Source organism: Alosa pseudoharengus, unplaced genomic scaffold (assembly GCF_046254945.1).
Source record: "Alosa pseudoharengus isolate Yale_2024_CS ecotype anadromous, Long Island Sound unplaced genomic scaffold, YU_APseudo_1.1 YU_APseudo_1.1_scf_11, whole genome shotgun sequence".
Classification (NCBI taxonomy): Eukaryota; Metazoa; Chordata; class Actinopteri; order Clupeiformes; family Clupeidae; genus Alosa; species Alosa pseudoharengus.
The window spans coordinates 18,754,322-18,774,970 of NW_027468576.1; the positions used below are offsets into that span (position 1 = coordinate 18,754,322).

The 20,649-nt window shown below is 43.6% G+C and overlaps 1 protein-coding gene across 1 annotated transcript; it reads right to left on the reverse strand.

The window, feature by feature from the left end:
- Positions 1–894: 894 nt before the first annotated feature.
- rgmd (RGM domain family, member D) lies at positions 895–13,172 on the reverse strand. The gene is made up of 5 exons (XM_076278242.1): positions 13,133–13,172; positions 8,885–8,931; positions 7,729–7,877; positions 3,539–4,068; positions 895–2,634 (listed from the first exon to the last, which is right to left on the reverse strand). The coding sequence occupies exons 2-5, from the start codon at positions 8,923–8,925 to the stop codon at positions 1,918–1,920; spliced, it is 1,437 nt and encodes a 478-aa protein (XP_076134357.1). The 5' UTR covers positions 8,926–8,931; positions 13,133–13,172; the 3' UTR covers positions 895–1,917.
- Positions 13,173–20,649: the final 7,477 nt, after the last annotated feature.

A 20,649-nucleotide genomic window follows, 5' to 3' on the forward strand; every position in this document is an offset into this window, starting at 1 on the left:
ACTTTAATGGAGGGCAGTAGAGGTTCATTGGTGAATGCCATCTGTACTGATCATGACCAGACAAGCCAGATACGTATACACCACACAGTAGGCCACTTTACCCCATCGGTAGCAAATATATTAGAAAAAGAAATTCCTATGACACAGAATACAAAGCAAAGTTATACCTCTGAGAATTACAAATGATCCAAAACGAACAAACTTTAGAAGTAAACAAGTGATGTGCCTCCATGTAAGCACTGAGTAAGCAAGGGTTGGGTCTGCTGCTATAACAGCGCCTCCTCAGTCACAGTTCCATTTACACACACACACACACACACACACGTACACACAGACCACACCTTTCAGCGTGCTGACTACTTGCCCACAAGTGTCCTATTTCTGGGCCATCTGAGAACCACCAGCTCATTAATGACCGCGTTATCATGCACTGCGTGTGCTTGATGCCCACAGTGGCCCATGAAAAGAATAGAGGTGCGGCAGGCGATCCCAATAGATCTGATGTAGGATGGACAGGGGCATGTTCCACTCACTGCCTAAACATTAAGACATTCGCCTCTGGGGTTTCCTCAGGGACCACTGGGTCCCATGTAGGAGGCAGAGAAGCTCCCACTTATGAAAGGTCAAGATCAGACACAGTTAAACATCCGTAGTAGCATGACAGTGTTTAGTCATATCTGACTGCTCCTAAACCGACTGTAGAGTCAAATTGTTTCACCTATGCAGCTGTGGCAGACTGACAGTACATACAACAGCTGGACACATTCCATTAATTTGAATGAAATTCTTTTGATCATCTTTACAAGTGTATATATTAGAGCCGAGGTGTAAATATATTTCTTTATATACATTTTCCACACTTTTGGTGTAAAGAAAATAGACTTAAAGACACTGTGTGCCCAACACTTTAATATGGAAGGGATTACAATGTAAAACATATTAGTTCACTTATAATATGGATTTTTAAAAAAGCACTAGATCACATTGTATGTAAGACACATCACAGTTAAATCATCTATACACAGACAAATGTACACATTATAAACACATATATACACTCTTTCAATATATTATTTATATAAAGAATTTGTTTTCTTTACCTTAAAACAATGAAGGAAGTAGCGCAGCTTGAAAAGGGAGTGTGTTTTTTTTCCATCTGTGGTAAACATGAAAGATCTCCATACTTCAGTATCACCAACCTTAGAGCGCCTGATTATAGGTAGCATTTCCTAACAGTTGTTGGATCCCATCGAAAATATTCACAACAAATATGCCATTTATTTACTTATGGGGCTCAGAATGTGTACCAGTAAGTGCCTTACAATCTTCCAAAAAACAACCGACTGTGTACTATTGCAGGTCTAGAAATGTACTAGGGACAATAATGGAAGAGAATAACAATCTGAAGTATAGTGTGATTATTTGCCTGTACCACAGTTGTGGGGTGAAGGGTAATATAGTGAAGTGTACCATTTGTGTTTCAATTCTGCCAACTGTCCATATTGACCTCAAATCAAATCAACAACACACTTCTTTGTGTGTTAAGCATAGCTGCATAGCTGCCTTAACAATCCCAGGAACCCATGAAGCAATTATATGTTCACATTGAGGCTAGTGTTTTGCTTTGTTTTTTGTTTGTTTTTGTTTTGTTTTTTCTAAGTGTATACAAGTCACACAGGAAGTTGGCAGATGGTAGCAATGAAAACAGTCCATGCACTCCAACTTTAGGAATTGTAATGCTTTCCCAAGCTCTCCTCCCAGATGGCAGCTGCTGCTGCAGCTCACAGAGGAATCCACGTGAAGGTTAAACCCAGCACGGGAGTCCCGGTCCAAAGCGGAGCCGTCCACTCTATCAAAGCATTCCATCCTCAAGCCGTCATCTCGTCCTCCTCCTCCTTTCACCCTCCCTGGTCCATTTCACATGTGCAGCAACGCTGCCAACAGAGTCAGTAGGAGGAGGAGGGTGTGTGTGGAGGCCTGGGTGGCCATGGCCGAGCCCAGCGCACCCGAGCCGGAGCCGCCGGTGCTGGCCGCGTCGTCGAGCGTCCTGGGAGGGTTCTGCTTCAGTCTGCTGGGTGGCAGCGCCTTGAGGTCCTCCAGCGCGCCGAAGGCGGCCATGGAGAACTCGGGGTCGCCGGTGGTGAGCAGGTCGAAGACGCACGACTGGAAGTAGACGTCTTCCACCTGCAGCGTCTCGCGACACTTGGTGGTGGCACGCTCCACGCTGTAGGCCTGCTGGGGCGGCAGCGGCAGGCCCTTGGGCGGCCCCTGCTGGCGGTGGAGCGTGTGCTCCTGGATGAGCTCGTTGCGCGGGCAGCCGTGGAGACACAGCTGCAGGCCGCCGCTCTCCTCGGCCGGCCCCAGGGTGTCCTCGGGCATGCGGATGGCAAAGGTCAGGTAGCGGCCAACGCGCCGCACGATGATGGACGTGCCGATGTGGCGCGCCTGCAGCCGAACCTGACGCCCCCCGGGGCCGCCGTTGTGCTCAGAGATCCACAAGCTGCCCGACTCGCCACCGGCAGGCCGGCCACTGCCACGTGTGCCGTCCTGGAAGGCTGAGGGAAGGTCCTCTGTTGTGGCCTGGTAGACCTTCTGCTCCGTACAACCATGGTACGCCTTAAATATCACCGTTATCTGAGGGGAAAGAGGAAGAGAGGATTCAAAATGCCCTTTTCATGACACAGACATAATCAAAAGGTCAGACACAACACTGCTATTCCGTCCTGAGACAAAAAAAAAAAAAAAAAAAACATATATCCAGGAAGAGGTCAAAGAATAACACACAACTGAAATGAACTGGTGAACACATTTTCTATTTCCCTTATGCATTACCAAACCACACTAAAACTGACACTACGTGATGGCAAAGAAAACTTGATTAATATAAAATCTCATGTGATTTATCTGAAACTTCACAATACAGTCCCAGGTGCTTTTCCATGAACCTTGTGGAATAGTTGCACAAAACTAGCATTCAAAACTAGGCCAAGACCTGAAGGCTGCTCATATGAAAGCTTATTTTCCCTAGACGTGTCCATGGGTTCACTAGATCTGCAACAGACCATCCATTTCAGTTCTGACACTGAAACCAGTGCTTGTGGACATACTGATGGATGGCCAGGGGTCAGAGAAAGACACTCTGGCAAACATACCACACTGTAGTCCATCAAGGAGAGCACAGGCCAGATGCACTTACGTGGGGAAATCCCATTTATCAACCGGTCAACAAAGATAAAAATAAATAAATAAATAAAAAAACACACATTTCACATCACCTTGGGGCTAACACACAATCAGTGATTAGGACCATGTTAACAAGAGGATTGTATGTGCATACCAATTATCTTCCTCTTATTGTCAAGTCCAGAGTGACCAAGATACACTATGCATTTTAAAGCAGCATGTTAAGGTTGACAACATAATGGAACGCTCCCCCTGAGTGGATGTAAGCAGTTTGCTCAGTGTAAAACAACAGGATAGGTGTTAGTGGAAACAAGCCAAGCATGTGTCATTGGACAGCAGGAGGCATCGCGCTCACCTTGCTGGTTGCAGTGGCGCTGGAGCCCTGCACCACTGGCACGTTTGTCACCTGCACGGACAGGTAGCGGTTGTCGATAAGCGGCCAGGCGCCCTCCACCTTGCAGGTCTGGAACTCGTCGCGGAAGGTGCGCAGGTGCGGGTCGCCGAACAAGCCGCAGTGGGCGTACTTCTTGTGCTGCCCGTTGGCGCCGCCCGCGCCCTGGGCCAGTGCGCGGCTCTCGTAGTCGCAGAGTTGCGAGGCGTGCGGCCGCGAAGTGCTGGGAGCTTTGGCCGGCGACGTGGGCCCGTCGCTCGAGCAGTTGTGCTGCGAGAAGAGCTCGCGGATGCTCAGCAGGGCAGCGTGGTACGTGAGGTCGCCGTGGCAGCCGCGCGACGTCCGCCGCGTGCAGAGGTTGTAGGCGCGCAGCGCCGTGCAGTAGTCCACGGTGTCAGGCGACGCGCCGCCCTCGTCAGGCAGGCCACCGGATGGCGATGTAGAGGCCACATACTCAGAGTTGCAGCGCTGGATCCGACACTGCTGGCAACATGCTGATAGAGAGAGAGAGAGAGAGAGATGAAGGGAGAGAGAGTGGACAGATGTTATACATTTGTCATCACAACATCCATACATTTAAGGCAAGAATGAAGCTCAAATTATCAAGTTTGCTTTTATTTGACTTTGTTTGAATTCTGTAGTTGCACAGAATTCCCCTCACTGAACAGCAGGATGTGAAAATGCAAATGATGAAGGCTTTCAATGTGAAAATTATAGCCTGTGTTTACATACAGTACTGAACCTTATTTTGCATTGTAAACTGCAGTTGCACCAATATCTCCATTACAAAAAACAAAAAAACACAACTAAGAAATAATTTCATTTGGCAGTGGTAAATGTTATGGACAACCTTTCAAGATAGCTTTCTTAGCTGAAAGTTGTTTGGAATATCCCTTGGTTTAAAAGGCTAAAACGATGAAGTCTTATTCTTCTCTCAATATTGATAGAAAATGAAGGTCTGAGAAACAGGAAATGCACATGGAGCTTCTGGTTAAAGTGGGGCCAGAAGTACAAATATTTTTCTCTGGAGTTCCATGGTGAGCCTGGACACATTGTCCAAAGGCCAGAATCCACTGATGCTAGTAGACATGTTGAAATTCTAATTTTGATTAATGAAATGTTGCTTCCAGGCATGTGGCCGTGCTAAAATGAAAGTCAACACATTTTCATCAATACTGTGGTTTCTCTCTTCCCTCCAGAGCTGCATGTTTACTTGGTAGCAGTGGGAAGAGTTGGCAGTGGTTTAACTTTTCAATGAACTACCAACTCTGCTTCCTAAATTTGATTTTCTGGATCATTTTAAATATGCATTTTTTTTTTTAACAAACACTGCAAAGCAGGCAATGAAGTCATCCTCTCGTCAAAAACAATATAACTGATTCAACCTTTTAAGCTTCTAAATATTACCCAAGATGCCATTTAGTAGGGCTGTGCTGATGTCATGTCATGTATGTCAATTTCATGGGTTTAAATGTGGCCTACTATGCGAGAGGTTAGTTCGGTTTAAGAAGCAGGTATCCATGGTAAAATCGGAAATATGAAAATATAGCCTATATCAGTGCAGTGTTTGTTTTTTTTGTTTTTTTTTGGGGGGGGGGGGGGCTTTTTTACCTTTTATTTGGACAGGACAGTGGAGAGTGAGACAGGTAGCAAGTGGGAGAGAGAGATGGGGTGGGATCAGGAAATGACCTCAGGTCGGATTCAAACCTGGGTCCCCGTGGGCACTCGGACCCAAGGTCAAACTATTCTCCACAGAGAGTTAACAGATTTACATTAAACAGCTGACTGAGACCTAAGACAAAATATGTCAAATAAAAAGTTTAACAAACCAATGCAGTAACATTAAAATGAGAGATGTGTACTGAACATCACAGAAGGTCTCAAGTGTATGACTGCAATGCACTTTATTGTAAAGACAACTTAGTTTGACATGGGCCAACAGGAAGAGAGTTGAAGTTTACTTCTTCTACAACAGGTGCTCAGTCAAGCACTGCTGAGGCTCTATGGTTGAAACAACTGACTACAAATCATAAAAGAAAATGCAATTATGAACAACATTTTCCACTTTTGGTCATCCTTATTTGCACAGCCTTCTAAAGACTCATTGTAGTTTTCAAATGGCTGTGAAACAGAAGCCTAGCGACATGCAGCTGATGGATTTTCCGTACACACGTACAAATGTGATAAATCTCAAGCATGGTTTACACTGGTGAACATGGACAGTTTTGTATTGAAAAGACGCCTATTTTTTAATCCAACTACATGTTTAAGCAGTGGTGTTGGAAGTAATTTGCTTTTCAACACCTTCGTGCAGACACAGGAACAGATATCAATCAAAATTGATTTGTATGGCAAAGACTGATATGGTTATTTGAGGGTTTAGGATGCATGATAAAATCCCAAGGCAAACAAGGAATTGAATAGACATCGCATCTCTAAATCTTCCTACCTAGGGCAACTCTCAGACTAGTCTATTCCACCAGTCACTTCCACACTTTTTGTATTCATGAGTAAATGACTAGACTAAACCTATTTAATTAAACTTTGTTGTATTTTAGCAGAGTTATAGCTGTAGTGTAGTCCGGCCTCAACCACTGGAGGCTCTCACAGCATGCTAGTAGTGGACCCCTGACTCCACACATGCCAGAACCGTTTATGTGAGGCTAGTCATGGGCTGTCCTGCTTGTAAACTAAAACCCATAGGCACCAGATCATGCCAATGCATATCTACATCTATACACATTTGTATTAAAAAATATTGTAGGTTATAAATAAGGGGCGATACTTTTTTTTATTAAATCTCTTTTTGCATCTACAGATGGGACATTTGAATTTACATACCAGAGATATGCATCAGGAATTAATATGGTAAGCTTTACAGTAATAGTAGTGGTAAGAGTATTTTATTGCCCTCTACTGTCAGGCAGAAGAACCCTTATTTCAATGAAAACATCATTAAGTCAAGCACATTTGTCTTGTGTGCAACAGTAAAAGAACAGTGAAACGGCTGTAAATGTCTTTCAGATATTATGGAAACACCCACAACTTACTGACTTTCTGTCTGTCTGATAACCAACCAGGTAACCGTTATAGGCTAGGCTACAACCTATAAAAGTTTATCACCTCAGCGAACTTTATTGTATAGTGTCCAAATTGAAGAGGGCGCACACAAAAACTGAATAGAAACACTGGTAGTTGATTAATTCGGAGTAAACTTGTAAAGGGCTAGACCCAATTAATTATCAGGGAATACTGGGAATTTGTCTCGAAATTCAGACTCGGGGCGTTTGGATCTGGCCGCGACATTTGAGATAACGTTAGAGCTAGACAACTACGTCCATTCCGTAGAGAACAATAGCACAGCTTACAAATTAATGTTTCAATACAAGAGAGTTAGTCAAAGTTAGTTCACGTGATAACAAATAAATATTGGTATTAATTAAAGGTAGTTCACATGTTATCCCACATTTCTTCACGTTACATTAGTCATAACTCTTGGTTGTAACTTGTAAACGAGCTAACAAAGTATCAGGAAAAACAAGGGGAAAAGTTTACATTAGCATACTAAGTTAGCCAGGTAACTTACGTTAATTTCATCAACAGTGCAACATTGTGAGCGCTAATTGGGCCGTCTTGTCAGTACACCATGTAAACCATTGTTACATGGCACGGCAACAACTTTTAAATGAATATGTCTTAAATAAAATTCAATAAAAACTTAGCTGGCAAGCTAGGTATTAGCTGGCTACCACTCGCTAGCTTTGCAAATGTCGCTAACACTGCTAGCTAGCTCGTGACCAGGTGTAGAATACAGCCAAGGTACCGAACTACAGCAGAGTCGTTAGCTTGCTAACAGTTCAGATAGAAAGCAGACCATGCATCAGAAGCCTGGGAGGAGAACGAGTGTACGATAAACAGATGGTTAGAGGAAAAGATAGGTATTTTTTCCCCTTGTCCAGATCATGATGTGCTTGTCAACATCACTGTCAGTTGCTTGACCTCAACGTTAGCTCACGATAGAAACAACACTTGACGGAACAAGCCCGAGTCGCTAACACGCTGCGGGCCGTAGCTAACGCGAAGTTCCATGACTTCAGGGTGCGGGACATTTGTTTCCTATGCAAGCGGGTAAAATGACTGATGGCATTATTTACCTGGTCGGAAAAGCAAAGACAGTAAAACCATCATTAAAGAAATCCAGTTCCAAAGCTTCCGCTTAGCCAAGTTGTGAGATCCGCTTTCCCCCATGCCAATCCATTCAGTTAGATTGAAGTTCTTCGACTGCTGCTCATCGGCGTTGAAGCTGCGGGAAACCAGACTAAATTTTTCATCCCTGCTTCTGGCATTGTCATTCAGAGAGGACTACTATGTGCTCCCTTGCATGGGAGGAGTCTGAAGTAAACCAGCCTTCAAATTAGTTCTCTGAGCAATGAATCAGTTTTTGTAGTTGTCATTTAGGATAACTTTTTTCATAATCAGACAGCTCAAACTACATCGAGATAATTGTTTGCTCATACAATGAAACAAAAATCGAAACAGTAAGTAGCCTACTCTATAATATGAAAGAAAAATGGCTTTAACCTACATCTGCAATATTTCTGAGTATTCATGTCAAACAAACACAACAAAAACACCTGAAACATAAAACATATATATTATAACATATGACAAAGCATGTCATAGCGTAGGTAGGCTATTATTTACATTATTTAGCATTCTTACGTTTGGGTAACAACAACAACGGGAACAACAACAACAACAAAACAATTGGAATCAATTGCACGGAATAGTCTAAATAGCCTATGTAACAAAATTAATGCCTTGACCTTTATGCAGCTCAATCACTGATTTTCCATGCTTCCATAACTGAATAATGTAGGCCTACTGGAAGATACAATTTAGAGGTGCGATACTGTTTGCATTTCCCATTTCTTTTATTTAGGCTAGCTCACTCAAGTGAAGTGATTACTTTTATTTCTACAACACAAAAATAAAAAGTACTGGCCTACATTTTGAATTGGAACATGCCCAATCAATTTGAAAGTTTATACTTTTCACTTCAGAGTGAACAGGATTTAGGCAAGATTATGCCTGTTCTGTAGTGCCTTAAAGAGGCTTCACATGGGGCTAACTCTGTCAGAATCACCCCCTTGGGTCCAATGCTCTGGTGTTTGTTCAGCTAATTTTGGGGCTCGACTCCCTCTCTATCTAAGAATACATCTGAATTCAGCACAAATGTTAAAATATCATAAGACGCTTAACTATTGGCACCTTTGAGAGGAAATTATCTGCAAGATTTAATTATCTTACCTTTCACCACTGTGTTTTTCTGGACCCGTGGGAAATAGCATGTTACCCTTGAAACAAACAAAATGATTAGAAACCTGTGATGATGTTAATGCACTGCATGATTTAAAAAAAAAACTTTTCAGATGTATTACATAGCCTAGTAGAAAAAAAAATGTTCAGTTTTGTCTTGCCCATTCAGTAGCCATGAATAATAAAGTACAACCTGGTGTCAATAGTTTTAATTACACAGCTGACTTGCTCTCTCAGTAGGTTTCAATGCATTCATTCATACTGTTAGCATTTCTAATTATCCTGCCAGCAATGACTTTTGTCAGTAAATGGAAGAGTAATTCATCTCCGACTTCTATAAAGGTGTTGGCAGGACCAAAAGAAGAGAGAGAGAAACATTATTCATGTGCATGGTTCACTGAAGCAAACATGTTGTTCATTCAGGTGGGCAAGGGATGCGGGCATGCATGGATGGATGGACGGATGGGTGCATGGGAGAATTCTTTATATGGAATATCACTATAGATGTTTTGTTTGGTCTGATGGCTGGAGAAAGAAGCCTTTCTTCTCATGCTTTTTTTGAGCATATTCCATTTCATGACCCAGCAAATATACATGTTCTGCCTCCCCGGACAAGCTGTGCGAAGAGGTGGGGTGGGGTGGGGGGGCTGGGTAAGTAAATTACTGGGATGAAACGGGTAAAAGAGGAAGCCAGAGTATTTCTACTGACACTGGATCATTTGTTCTAATACAATAGAAGAATGAGGTCAGTCTGGTAAAATTAGCCATCCAACTCATAGCAGACCTGAATGCCAGGCCAGTGAGAAGGAACGGCTGGTCTCGTTTTGTGAGTTGGAGAGGCGAGCGAATGAAAAAAAAAAATACTAAGGGAGACAGAGGAGAGAGAAAAGAGATCAGAGGGTAGGGAACGTTTGGTACAAAGTGTTAAAGATAAACAGAAAGCAGAGAAAGAAAGAAAAAAAGAAAGAAAGAAAGAAAGAAAGAAAGAAAAAGGCAAAAAAACGCTTTCATATGTTACTTGAAACAGTGAACATGGAGCATCATTCCCAAACAGGAGATGAAAATCTGCTAAGACTGTGAACTTCTAATCAGTTGTGAAAAAGATAAACAACAAAAACCTAAACAATGTAGTTCTAGTGTGTGAGAGGAAAAGAATGGAAGAAAGAGAGAGAGAGAGAGAGAGAGAGAGAGAGAGAGATGGACTGTTGGACTGAAGGATAGACAGGTGGGAGGGAAGAAAGTGAGAGGGATTGAGTTTCCCCTGACTGTGTGTCTGGGCAGCTCCATATGTTCCTCATTAAAATCCTCACACTACGGGCCCAGCTTTGCTCCAGCCTGCTTGTTTTTGTTGTTAGACCCATCTCATTGCGGTCTGGAGGAAACCAGAAATCATCTGGCCCACCTAGACCAGGTCTGTCATATCTATGCTGCTGCTGATACCAAACAATTACTTTCATCCAGCAGTTTTTTGTATATAATTGTATTAGGTTGACTTAATCTGATTTAAATTGAAGACAAAGTTATCATTTTACCATGTTCTTCTGGGCTACTTGTATGTGGTGAGCTGTTAGATTAATCTGCATGATTTGTTCTTTCATTGCACTGGATTTACATCATTAGTGTTACTTTGGAATAAGGCCAGATGTCTTTTTTGGTATTGCATGTATAGATTTCATCACTGATTTGATCATATTGTAAGATGGGATGGATCATTGGCTTGGCAGGCCAATGGGACGCTTAAACCAATACCATGGCTGATGCCACAGAGCAGATAGCAGTCACAGAGGTGTCAGTCACTCTGATACTATCTGCCCCAAGGGACCAGCTTGAACTGGCACCTCATGGGGCACATTGAAGGAGTCTATGATCTTGTGAGTCTCAACAAGTGATGTGAAGACTGAAAGCTTTGAAAGGGGGAGGTTCAGATCTCATGATTATTCTCGTTACCTTTTAATTAGGCTGATTTATTTTGTGTGATAATAAACCTAGTAGAAGTAATGCGATAGGCCTATTCATTCCAGCCTGGCAGTGCCCTCCCACACATATTTCTCAACACCGGAGTCTGGAAAGTCCTCACTGGATGCTGTTTGGGTTAGGGGTGTCACCACTGTGCACTGACAGTCAAAATTATGTTGAGAGCCATTGTATAAGCTCCTAGCTTAAAACAAGCTTGCAAGATTAAAACTGGCAACGCCAGGCTGCAGAGCCAGTTGGTTAAACAAACTCAACAGGGTGAGGAGCCATAACATGTCTTTCCCATTAATAAAGGTCTTCATTCAGGTTGTTGTAACTTCATCCACATGTAGTTTTTGCCAAATTGACTAATTTTCGGCATCTCTGCCAGCCTCTTCAACTCTGGCCATGTTGTTGGAGCTGGATTTCCAATGGCAGTGCTGCCTCGTTGTCATCACCTAAACCACTACCCACAGAAAGTCCACTCGGCCAATCCTCCTCTACACTGTAGATTGAAGATTTCCAGATTATAACTGCAGTGAAAACTAAACTGTTTTTAAAGTAATATGATGTCGCACTTCTACCTAAAAATAACTAGGCCTACATCTAACAAATTTTGACACCACACTGACTGGGTTTCCAGTGTATAGGGAAATACACCCTTGATCACTATTCTGTGTAGTATTAGAAGAGTTAAGCCTTTTGGTGTTTTTATTTGTAATGCAAGTTAGATGGAATCACAAGCTTAGTAAAATGACCTGTTTAATGCTTAGCTCAATGGACTGTGAGTTAGCTCAGCATCGGCTTGGATGGCTTAGATTTGTTTCTCAAATAACCATCTCTGCGCTACACTTGCTATTCCCAGCTGGGGAATCTGTGCAGGGATTTGCACATATTTTAATATTCCGATATGCAACTATATGTTGTTGCTGAGCTAGATCTAAATGTGTTCTCTCCAGGACAGCAGAACAGGAAGGATGTAAGATGGATTCCATACAGTCTCCCCTTTCCCTCTCCTACACAGACACACACACACACACTCACAATGTTTCACACACACACACACACCAATCACACACCTGCTCCAGCTACTTTTCCAAGCTCCTCAGCTGCCTTGGGGCTCAGAGGGGGAGCAGGCAATGACAAAAATGTCCGGTCAGTATCCATTGTACATTGTTTTAGCCCACTGTGCCTTATACTCGTGCGGGCGTGATGGCTGAGGAAATGCACAGGAGACTAAATGATTACCACTTTATAAAGATGTTATTATTCAGTGACAAAACTAAATTTCAATTTTACCCAGCTAGAGGTGGATGTTACTTTAACGAAATGTTGCTGTTTCACTTGCAAGGGTGCCTTTTATATGGCTTCACAAATGGCACTTGCACTGACTACCCTCTTGGGAATACGATGCCTCCACATGGCCACATGATTTCATGTGTATGATGGCATGAGACAAAATGAAGTACAGACCTTTGTTCATGTACGTCATAAGACAGGGAGGGATTTATATATTGAATGCGAGTTTTGTTCAGTTAAACTGTGCAGTAGTTGTACGATTAATTTAAACAGTAAATGGCATAATATAGGGGAAAATGGCCCGGCTCAAGTTGACCAGGACACTCAGAAGCACTCGCTACTCAGGTTTCATGTTGTTCTTTGGGTCCTATAAATTTCAGTGAACTCACGCTTTATTTGATCTGCAGAAAATAATAGCCCAAGACTGAGAATAGATTTACAAGCAATAACCCCCCCTTCCTGAATCATCCTCTGGTCCGGAGCTGGCTCACCCTAGGTCCCGATCTGTTTTAGAGTCAGCTGGTATTTGGGTCATGAACCCAGAGTATAAATTCAGCTTTCTCAACACTACTCAGCCATGTTTACACAAGTGGGCTATGCACCGCCACAAGTCAGACTTAGGGGACATGCAGTATGGTCATCAGTGAAGCCATGGATGAACTATCTCACCATGCTTGCACCTGAGGCAGGCACTCACCCAAGGCCTTCAGTATTTTATAGAGAGATCTGAAGCTAAGATATTTTAGTTCATCATATACACTGTGGTATAATAATGTTTGTTTTAATGCAGGATTAGGTAGAAGAATAGAAAAGCCCTAATCATTCTAAGTACTGAGGCAGTCATTCGTTTACAAACAGATGAAAATGGCAACATCTCAAATCCTGACAAAATCACACAAAGCCTGATAGAACTGCATTAAGCAAACCCTTAGCAATGTCTAATGAGAGATGTCTCTGAAGTTACAGAAGTACACAAAGCAAACTTACCTCGTTTTGTGAGTGTGGTGTATGCAGTGCGGACTCGGAACAGGCACAGACCTCTAGACCCCGCACCCTGGCAGCTTCTACCGGGCAACTACCACCTCAGCTGCTCCTCACACACAGAGATGGCTGAGAACTAAGCCACTTGACAACAGCTGTCTTTTTAAAGAATCGGCACTTTGATTAGCAATGCTGCCTAATTCCAATATAACTGGGCAGGGCAATTACAAAGAAAGATTGAAAAAAAGTGTGTGTGTGTTTGTGGGTGTGTGTGTGTGTGTGTGCGTGTGTGTGTGTGTGTGGTCAAAAGAGAGATAGATAGACAGAGGGAGTAAAGCACGCTCACATGCATGCTTGCAAACATGTCTCACACACCCTTATTCACATTCATCGACACTCATTGGTTTGACAACATGTGTCGCCGTTGGACTGAAGCCCATATTCTCCAAAGGCCACAGAGACAGGCAGACGCAGTGTTGCAGAGGTCCAGGCAATGGGCAGAAATGAGCCCATGTAACACAGTGGAAAATGAATGAAAGCTCTGTCTGGCATTATGGACTTTAGGGTCCCTCATCTCTGCCTCTCTTGACACCCCCACAAACCCACCCCCTCTTACCCAGCTCCCACCCTTATGCCGCTACCCCATAACCCTTGTCCCCCATCCCCACCCCACAAGACATAAGTGTGTGCATTCAAAGTTCTTGCCAGAGGGAGTCATAAAATATGAGTGTCTGACTGATGGATAGCTCCAATGTTTGGAGTGTGCTTGGAAGAAAAGCCTTCAAAGACATGTGCATAAGAGGCATGAATTGTCAGCACTTGGAACAGTATCATCATCTTGATACACCGGCCAACTAAATTTTGACTAAAGCCAATCCAAACCTTCCCTGGTTTTAGGCTTGGACAACATTTTTTGCTTTAAAGCTTATTAATAACATTGAAGTAACACAAGGAGATAATTGATTCAAATTGAAGGGTGCTGGTAAAATGACATATATTTAGTTGCCATACATCTATGGCTCATGTGGTTCTAATTTGAGAGGGGGAAGAGAATTCCTCTCCCTGTGGTCTTCACAGGTGACATCTCTACACACCTTGCTCAAACCTTGAGAAAGAAAGTTGGCCACATTACATTACAAAAAATGTGTATCAGAAAAATGATGAGGTTATTTCTGTTCCATTCTGTATATAAAAAGCCTATTATACTTAAGAGTCAAATAGCCTATCAAGGGACATTGGGATATTTTCAAAGGCCCATTGGGTCATTTTGTGGCACATTTGTTTTGCTTTTCTTCAGCTACATCGTAACATATTCATTGTTTATCAAGTGCTTCCCAAGATAAACAATAAACAATAAAAATACAAAACAATGTCAACATCTTCATTCTTTGTGTTGGGTGCCGTGTGTATGTGTGCGTGTGTGAGGGAGTGCCGGGGCTTTCTGCAAATGGACAGCTGTTCAAACAGACAGCTGCAATACTCATTCATTCCAATGGTGGTGATTTAAAAATCAAGTCAATGTTGTTTTTAAGTTGATCCATTGCTATTTCAACTAGTAATCCTCTCTCATGCCCTAGCACTCTCTTTCTCTCTCTCTTTCTCTCTCTCACCCGCACACACACACACAAACACACACACACACATACACCATTATTTCTTTCCAGAACACACTCTCTTTCCCACTTGATTCCATGAAACACATGCACACACATACATGCACACACACAACCATACACACACACACTCACACACAGAGACACACACACACAATGCAGACAAAACATATAACACATAACTGCATGGACTTATTAAAATGTTCATTAATTTGACCATGTAAAAGACTATTGATAGTGTGGGTGGCATTCCATGGCATGGCGCGCATAGTTTCCAAAGGCAAAGGGCCCAAATTGCAGTAGCCTGGCACCTTCGGATTAGGCCCCACTACTGGACCCAAAGCCAAACAGAGCTGCGTAATCTCTGCCTCGCTGCGCCAAACATTGTTTCCACGTCTTTTTCTGTGGCGGCATGCGTCCACCCAAAGCCCCTGTGGCGACAGAGTGTGGCATTGAGGAGAGGGTTAAAGTGGACCAGGGGAGGCCGTGCCAATCTGGACGTGCATCTGTCTCCCACACACAGAAAAGCCGTGTGACCACACACACACACACACACACACACACACACACACACACACACACACACACACACACACACACACACACACACACACACACACACACACACAAACACACACACACACACACATACTCACACACACACACACACACAGACACAGACATGCACACACACACACACACACACACACAAGCTCACGCACATGCACACACACAGACACAGACACACAGACACAGAAACACACACACACACACAAGCTCACGCACATGCATACCCCCACACACAATTACAACATGTCTCCAGTTGTTCCCTGCTCTCACTGTGCACAGCAGGTGTTGAGCGGACCTTGGGCTAAAGAATGGGAGCCAGGGGAAGGGGGTGTGTGTGGGGCTGGGGTTGGGGTTGGGGGGACCAGGCTCCAAGAACAGCATTGCTATTGTTACAGACACGGGTATTGTCCTAGAACAACATAGGAAAACCTCAGCATTGTCTCAGTACTGTACCGAGAAAGGGGAAGAGTACAGTCTAGACAAAGCCTTTGATTAGAAATACATCATCAGTGTTATTTCATATGAAGATTATTAGACTTGTATGTGCTTTACTGGATCTCTGAAGGGGGTCTAAGATTAATTGAAGGAGGCACACATTTTGTGGTATTGTCATAACTGGACATTTCTTTCAGAGTACGTATCAGATTAGATTAGATTAGATAGATTTAACTTTATTGTCATTGTGCAGAGTACAAGTACCTGAGACAACGAAATGCAGTTTGTGTCTAATCAGAAGTGCAAAAAAGCAGAAAAAGTGCAATGTGATATACAAAGTATGTGGTGCATAGACAGGACAAAAGATATAGTGCAGTGTAGACAGTAGTATACAGTTGTTTATAGATGCAGTAGGTCATTCAAACAGTTGATATTTTCCCGTCTAAAAAAGTTACGCAGTATGGAGTCTTCCATCTCTTGAATTGGATCAGACACTTGAATACATGTCATGAGATTCAAGTCCACACCTCAGTACTGCTGTACGCTTAAGTTCATCAGTTAAATCAATCAATCTGTGTAAATGCAATTTGCAGGAATTTAAAGCATGCTACCTCTGTTCTAAAGTAATTCCGAGACTAAAAATGTGAATAAGACAAACAACAGGCCAGTATCAACAGAAGCAGAGGCAGCAACCATCATTAAATCAGCTCACTGTCAGTCAGCTACATCTCTGATGTCCCATATCTCTTTAAAGGTATTGCATTAAGCCGAATCCTAATGATGTGATCCCTTCTGCCTGTCTAAATTGGCAAAGGCATCAAAGGCCAAATGCAAAAGAAAGTGCAGACTTTGATGCTGAACACTGCCTCCTTTCAACAAAGGATTCACAATATCAAAAGCAAACCTCGTCTGTTATGTCAAAGCCCCGCTAATGTAAATGTGAGGAGAGGAAGCCAGAAATAAGAATGATCCTTCAGAACCTCTGCAAAGCCATAGCAGCTCATCGGCAAATTAATAGAGAATAATGTCTTGATGCGCTATACTCTGTGTCCATTAGAGACATCATTAGTAAGCCTCCGAAAAAGTTTCTCCTTTTGTCTGGTATTTTGTCTGGTTTTATTTTTCAGTGAACTTCAGCTAATAATTCAGCTCCTGTTGTTTTTCGCTTTGCTCCTGCTGCCTTGGTTATTACAACTTTTTATTTGTGTGTATATGTAGTAATGTATTGTCCTGTGCATGTGAGCCATCAGGAATTCAAATGTATTTGATTTTTTTTTCCATTTGCCATCTCGGTGTAATTGCCTTGCTGTAAGTCCTTTTGCGTGACAAGAGGAGAATTAGGTGTCTGTTCTTCATTGTGCGCCTACTCACCTAACTCACTGGCAAAGGCGAGGACCGTGATGAGTCAACATAGCACATTTCCAGAGTGAGACAGACACCTTAATATCTTGACCGCTAGTGCTTTATAACCACAAATAATGTCCGCAGTCTAATTTCAGGGATCTAGTTATCCGCCTAAGAAGTCACTTTTGAAGGACAGTATTGAAAGTGGCGCACCAACATGTTGGAGTATTTAGTGTGATGTTTACATGAATATAAACATATGCTGCCAAGGCAGTGTCAGCATTTTGTCTCTGAATCTCAGTCTTATGGTCTAACAATATATATAGACTGCATAGGGGAGGTACGGTAGCTAAAGCACACTACCACAGAGCAGATGCCACTGATACTGACTGTAATAATTCCAAAGCAATAATGAAAGAAATATTCCCAAACCCAAACAGCCCATTGTTAGTCGCTGGGGGTGATGACAGTTTCAGCATGACGCGGGCGCCACACGGACATCAGGGATCCGGAAAAAAAGAAAAGAAGTTTCAAGAAAAGTTTTTTTTTTCTCACTTTCAGAGAGAGAATAGGCACATACACACACACATAAACACACACAGCAACACACACACAGGCGCGCGCACACATGCACACACACACACATGCACTCACACATCATATTAAATAACATCCAAAAGTCTGTCAGAAGGTTTGAGATGTGGGGGCTAGCCAGTGATAAGCTGATGTCTGGAGAAGCTTTGGGAGCAGGGAGAGAAATGGAGCATCACCATCCATCCCTGCCCTCCCCAGCTTCCCCTCCACCCAGCCTGGAACCCTCAGCGAACCCCTCCTGGGCCCCTGGACGCTCTGAGATGTGCTGCTCCGTGATGGCTGCCGTCTTGTGCCCAGACAGGAAATGGGGAGAGCTGCCAATCACCATGATAAATGAGTGGAAGATGGGACCTTTCTCCAACTCCCCTGCTATGAGGGATCCGTCAGGGTTGATTGTCTGGAAGAGAGAACCACCTCACTTAAGGTGCACCACTACGTTTTATACTGCTTATACACACAAGCTTGGAGAAAGACACATTGGAGTGGACGTGGGACTGTGGTGTGTTCCTCCAACGTAAACACAAAACAATATCATCTTTATTCATCGAGTTTTAGGACAACAGCAGGATATTACATCACTTTTATTCAAATAAATACAATTTCTAAAAAGACTCAGGATGTAAAGGCTTCCTTTTGTCACAAACACAGTGCACACATCTGGTGAAATTAGCACATCACCCAAATCCAAGACTGCATAGAGGAAAGTACAGAACAGGAAAACAAATAAAAAAACAAAACAAATAAAGTCATGTTAACATGCGTGAAAACAGAAAAACCTCTAAGTTCTGTATTCACATTAGTGGTGTTGTTGCTGGACTTTTTTTGCATTTGGGACTAATAGCAGTCTGCTGGCAGCCCATTCAGCATAATTACTAAGGGTCATGCGTACGGGAAGCCAGAGAGGGGGCCAGTATCATCAAAGCCCAAGTGATCACTCACTGGCCTCTCTCCCCGACAGGAGAGGGGAGAAGAAACACAAATACACATGAACAAACACGCAAGGAGGAAGTGAAAGGCAAGGCAGATGTGATGGTTAAAGGCTCCAGATTGCAAGGAGGGGGGACAGGAACAATCTCCCCTGCATCACCACCACCACCATCATCATCACCGCAACCACCACCACCACCTCCACCACCACCAGCACCACCTGTTAATATTTAAAAACAATGGAAGCCTGGGGGAGAAAAAAATAAGAAAAACAGGGGAAAAAACGCAGAGATGACATCATGGATTTCAGGCAGGGAGGGAGGGATCTGGGGTGGGGGGGTGTGGGGAGCTATTAAGGGGCCGGTCTGGATTTTAGGTTTGAGGGCAGGAAACTGTGCAAGGAGGAATTTGAGACCTTCGAACCTCTGCAGCTGTGTTCAGAGCTTTACCCCAACAATGTCTGTCTGAAGCTGGCCGAACACACAGAGACCACCAACCTACCCCTGCAAAACAACATCTTTAGACTGCAGTCAAAGACAAAACTCTCTCACTGTCTCTCTCTGTCTTTTTTTTTTTGATCGACGAGGAGCAAAGAAAATGTCTGCTAAACATTTACTCAAGTAAATTACCTCATAACGTAAACCTTTCAAAACATACAGATCTCAGATATTCCAGTACCCACCATCGCTTTTTCATTATGTGTTTATGAGCCTTTCATGTGCATTAGTTTATTTATTACAGCAGAAGCAAACAGTGGGTGCAGAAGATGAATTAGCTTAGAATATGATAATGCATCACTCATGTGCGCATGGTGGGAAGGGACAATACCAAAATTGCACATCTTGGCACATGATAACAAGGATCAGTAATCCACCATGATGTCTACTGGTCTCCAGAATCCTCGCATAAGAGAGCAACCCAGAAGTGCTGCGTTGCCTTTTGAAGCCATAATCATTTGAGTCTGGGGCTGAGCGGGTGCCAAACACCGGGAAACTATCCCCCCGTATCTTTTATCTCCCATGTTTAAAGTTGCCAGATTGTGCAGCCCCTTTGAAATGTGTGCAGCGCTGTGCTGTCATGGGCGTGCATTCATCTCCGTGGCTTTCAATTAGAAACCCGCGGCTGCTCTCTGCCTCTGCCGCTGACGATGCTGCTGCTGCTGCTGAGAGAAGCGCTGAAGAATGCTCAGTCAGGACCTCGGCCAAAACAAGCCAGCCGGCGCCGCATCGGACCTGTCCTGGCTCTGGCCCAGATTCACTAGTTCTCCTGGATCTGGCCCTGAACTGGCCCAGAGCTGGTTGACCTCTCCCTCTCTGTCCGGCACCTCCCACCGAGAGGGGTGCAGGAGTGGGGAGCATCTTCCCTTGTGCTGCCCTGTGCTGTGCTGCACAAGGGGAGTGAATGTGACACTCCGCAGAGGGGCTCTTTGTGCCCCAGATCACTACCAGATGGGCCCGGCGCGTCCGGACTCCAAACTGGGGCTGCATGTGTGCAATTTTCAGCAATTTGTCAGATTTCAGGGTTCACTCTGATACCGGCCGATAGACAAATAAAGTGCTCGCGAGGATAATTTGAAACATGCACACCTTCACTCCCAGATCTCATCTTCAGACATATCTTGAGAGTGATATATGCCCAGGGAAAGAGGAGCGTGAGCATTCAGGCCTGATTGACCACCCAGCTGCAGCACACAGACATGTGATTCAGCATTACTCCATAATCTGAAACCCAGTCAAAATGGCCATCACTGTTTCCCTTAACTCAGGCCTTCTGAGAGAGAGAGAGAGAGAGAGAGAGAGAGAGAGAAAGAGAGAGAGAGAGAGAGAGAGAGAAAGAGACAGGCAGATGGAGAGTGAGACAACATTCACACACACTAAATCTATCAACCAGTGCATATGTGAAAAAAGGCACAACCAAAACATGCTCATTGGTAAATAAATAAGTCAAGCAGCCAGTTAATCTCTCCTGGGACACCCCATAAATTAACTGACAGCTTTTGGCCTCTGTAGCTTTTCAGTCATATGCTTTCTCTTTGTACTC

Excerpts from the sequence above, each read along its gene's own strand:
- rgmd (XM_076278242.1), bottom strand. The coding sequence starts at position 8,925 with ATGCTATTTCCCACGGGTCCAGAAAAACACAGTGGTGAAAG. Across the intron at positions 7,878-8,884 it reads GAAAAACACAGTGGTGAAAG|CTTCAACGCCGATGAGCAGC; the intron begins GTAAGATAATTA and ends GGTTTCCCGCAG. Across the intron at positions 4,069-7,728 it reads GTCTTTGCTTTTCCGACCAG|CATGTTGCCAGCAGTGTCGG; the intron begins GTAAATAATGCC and ends TCTCTCTATCAG.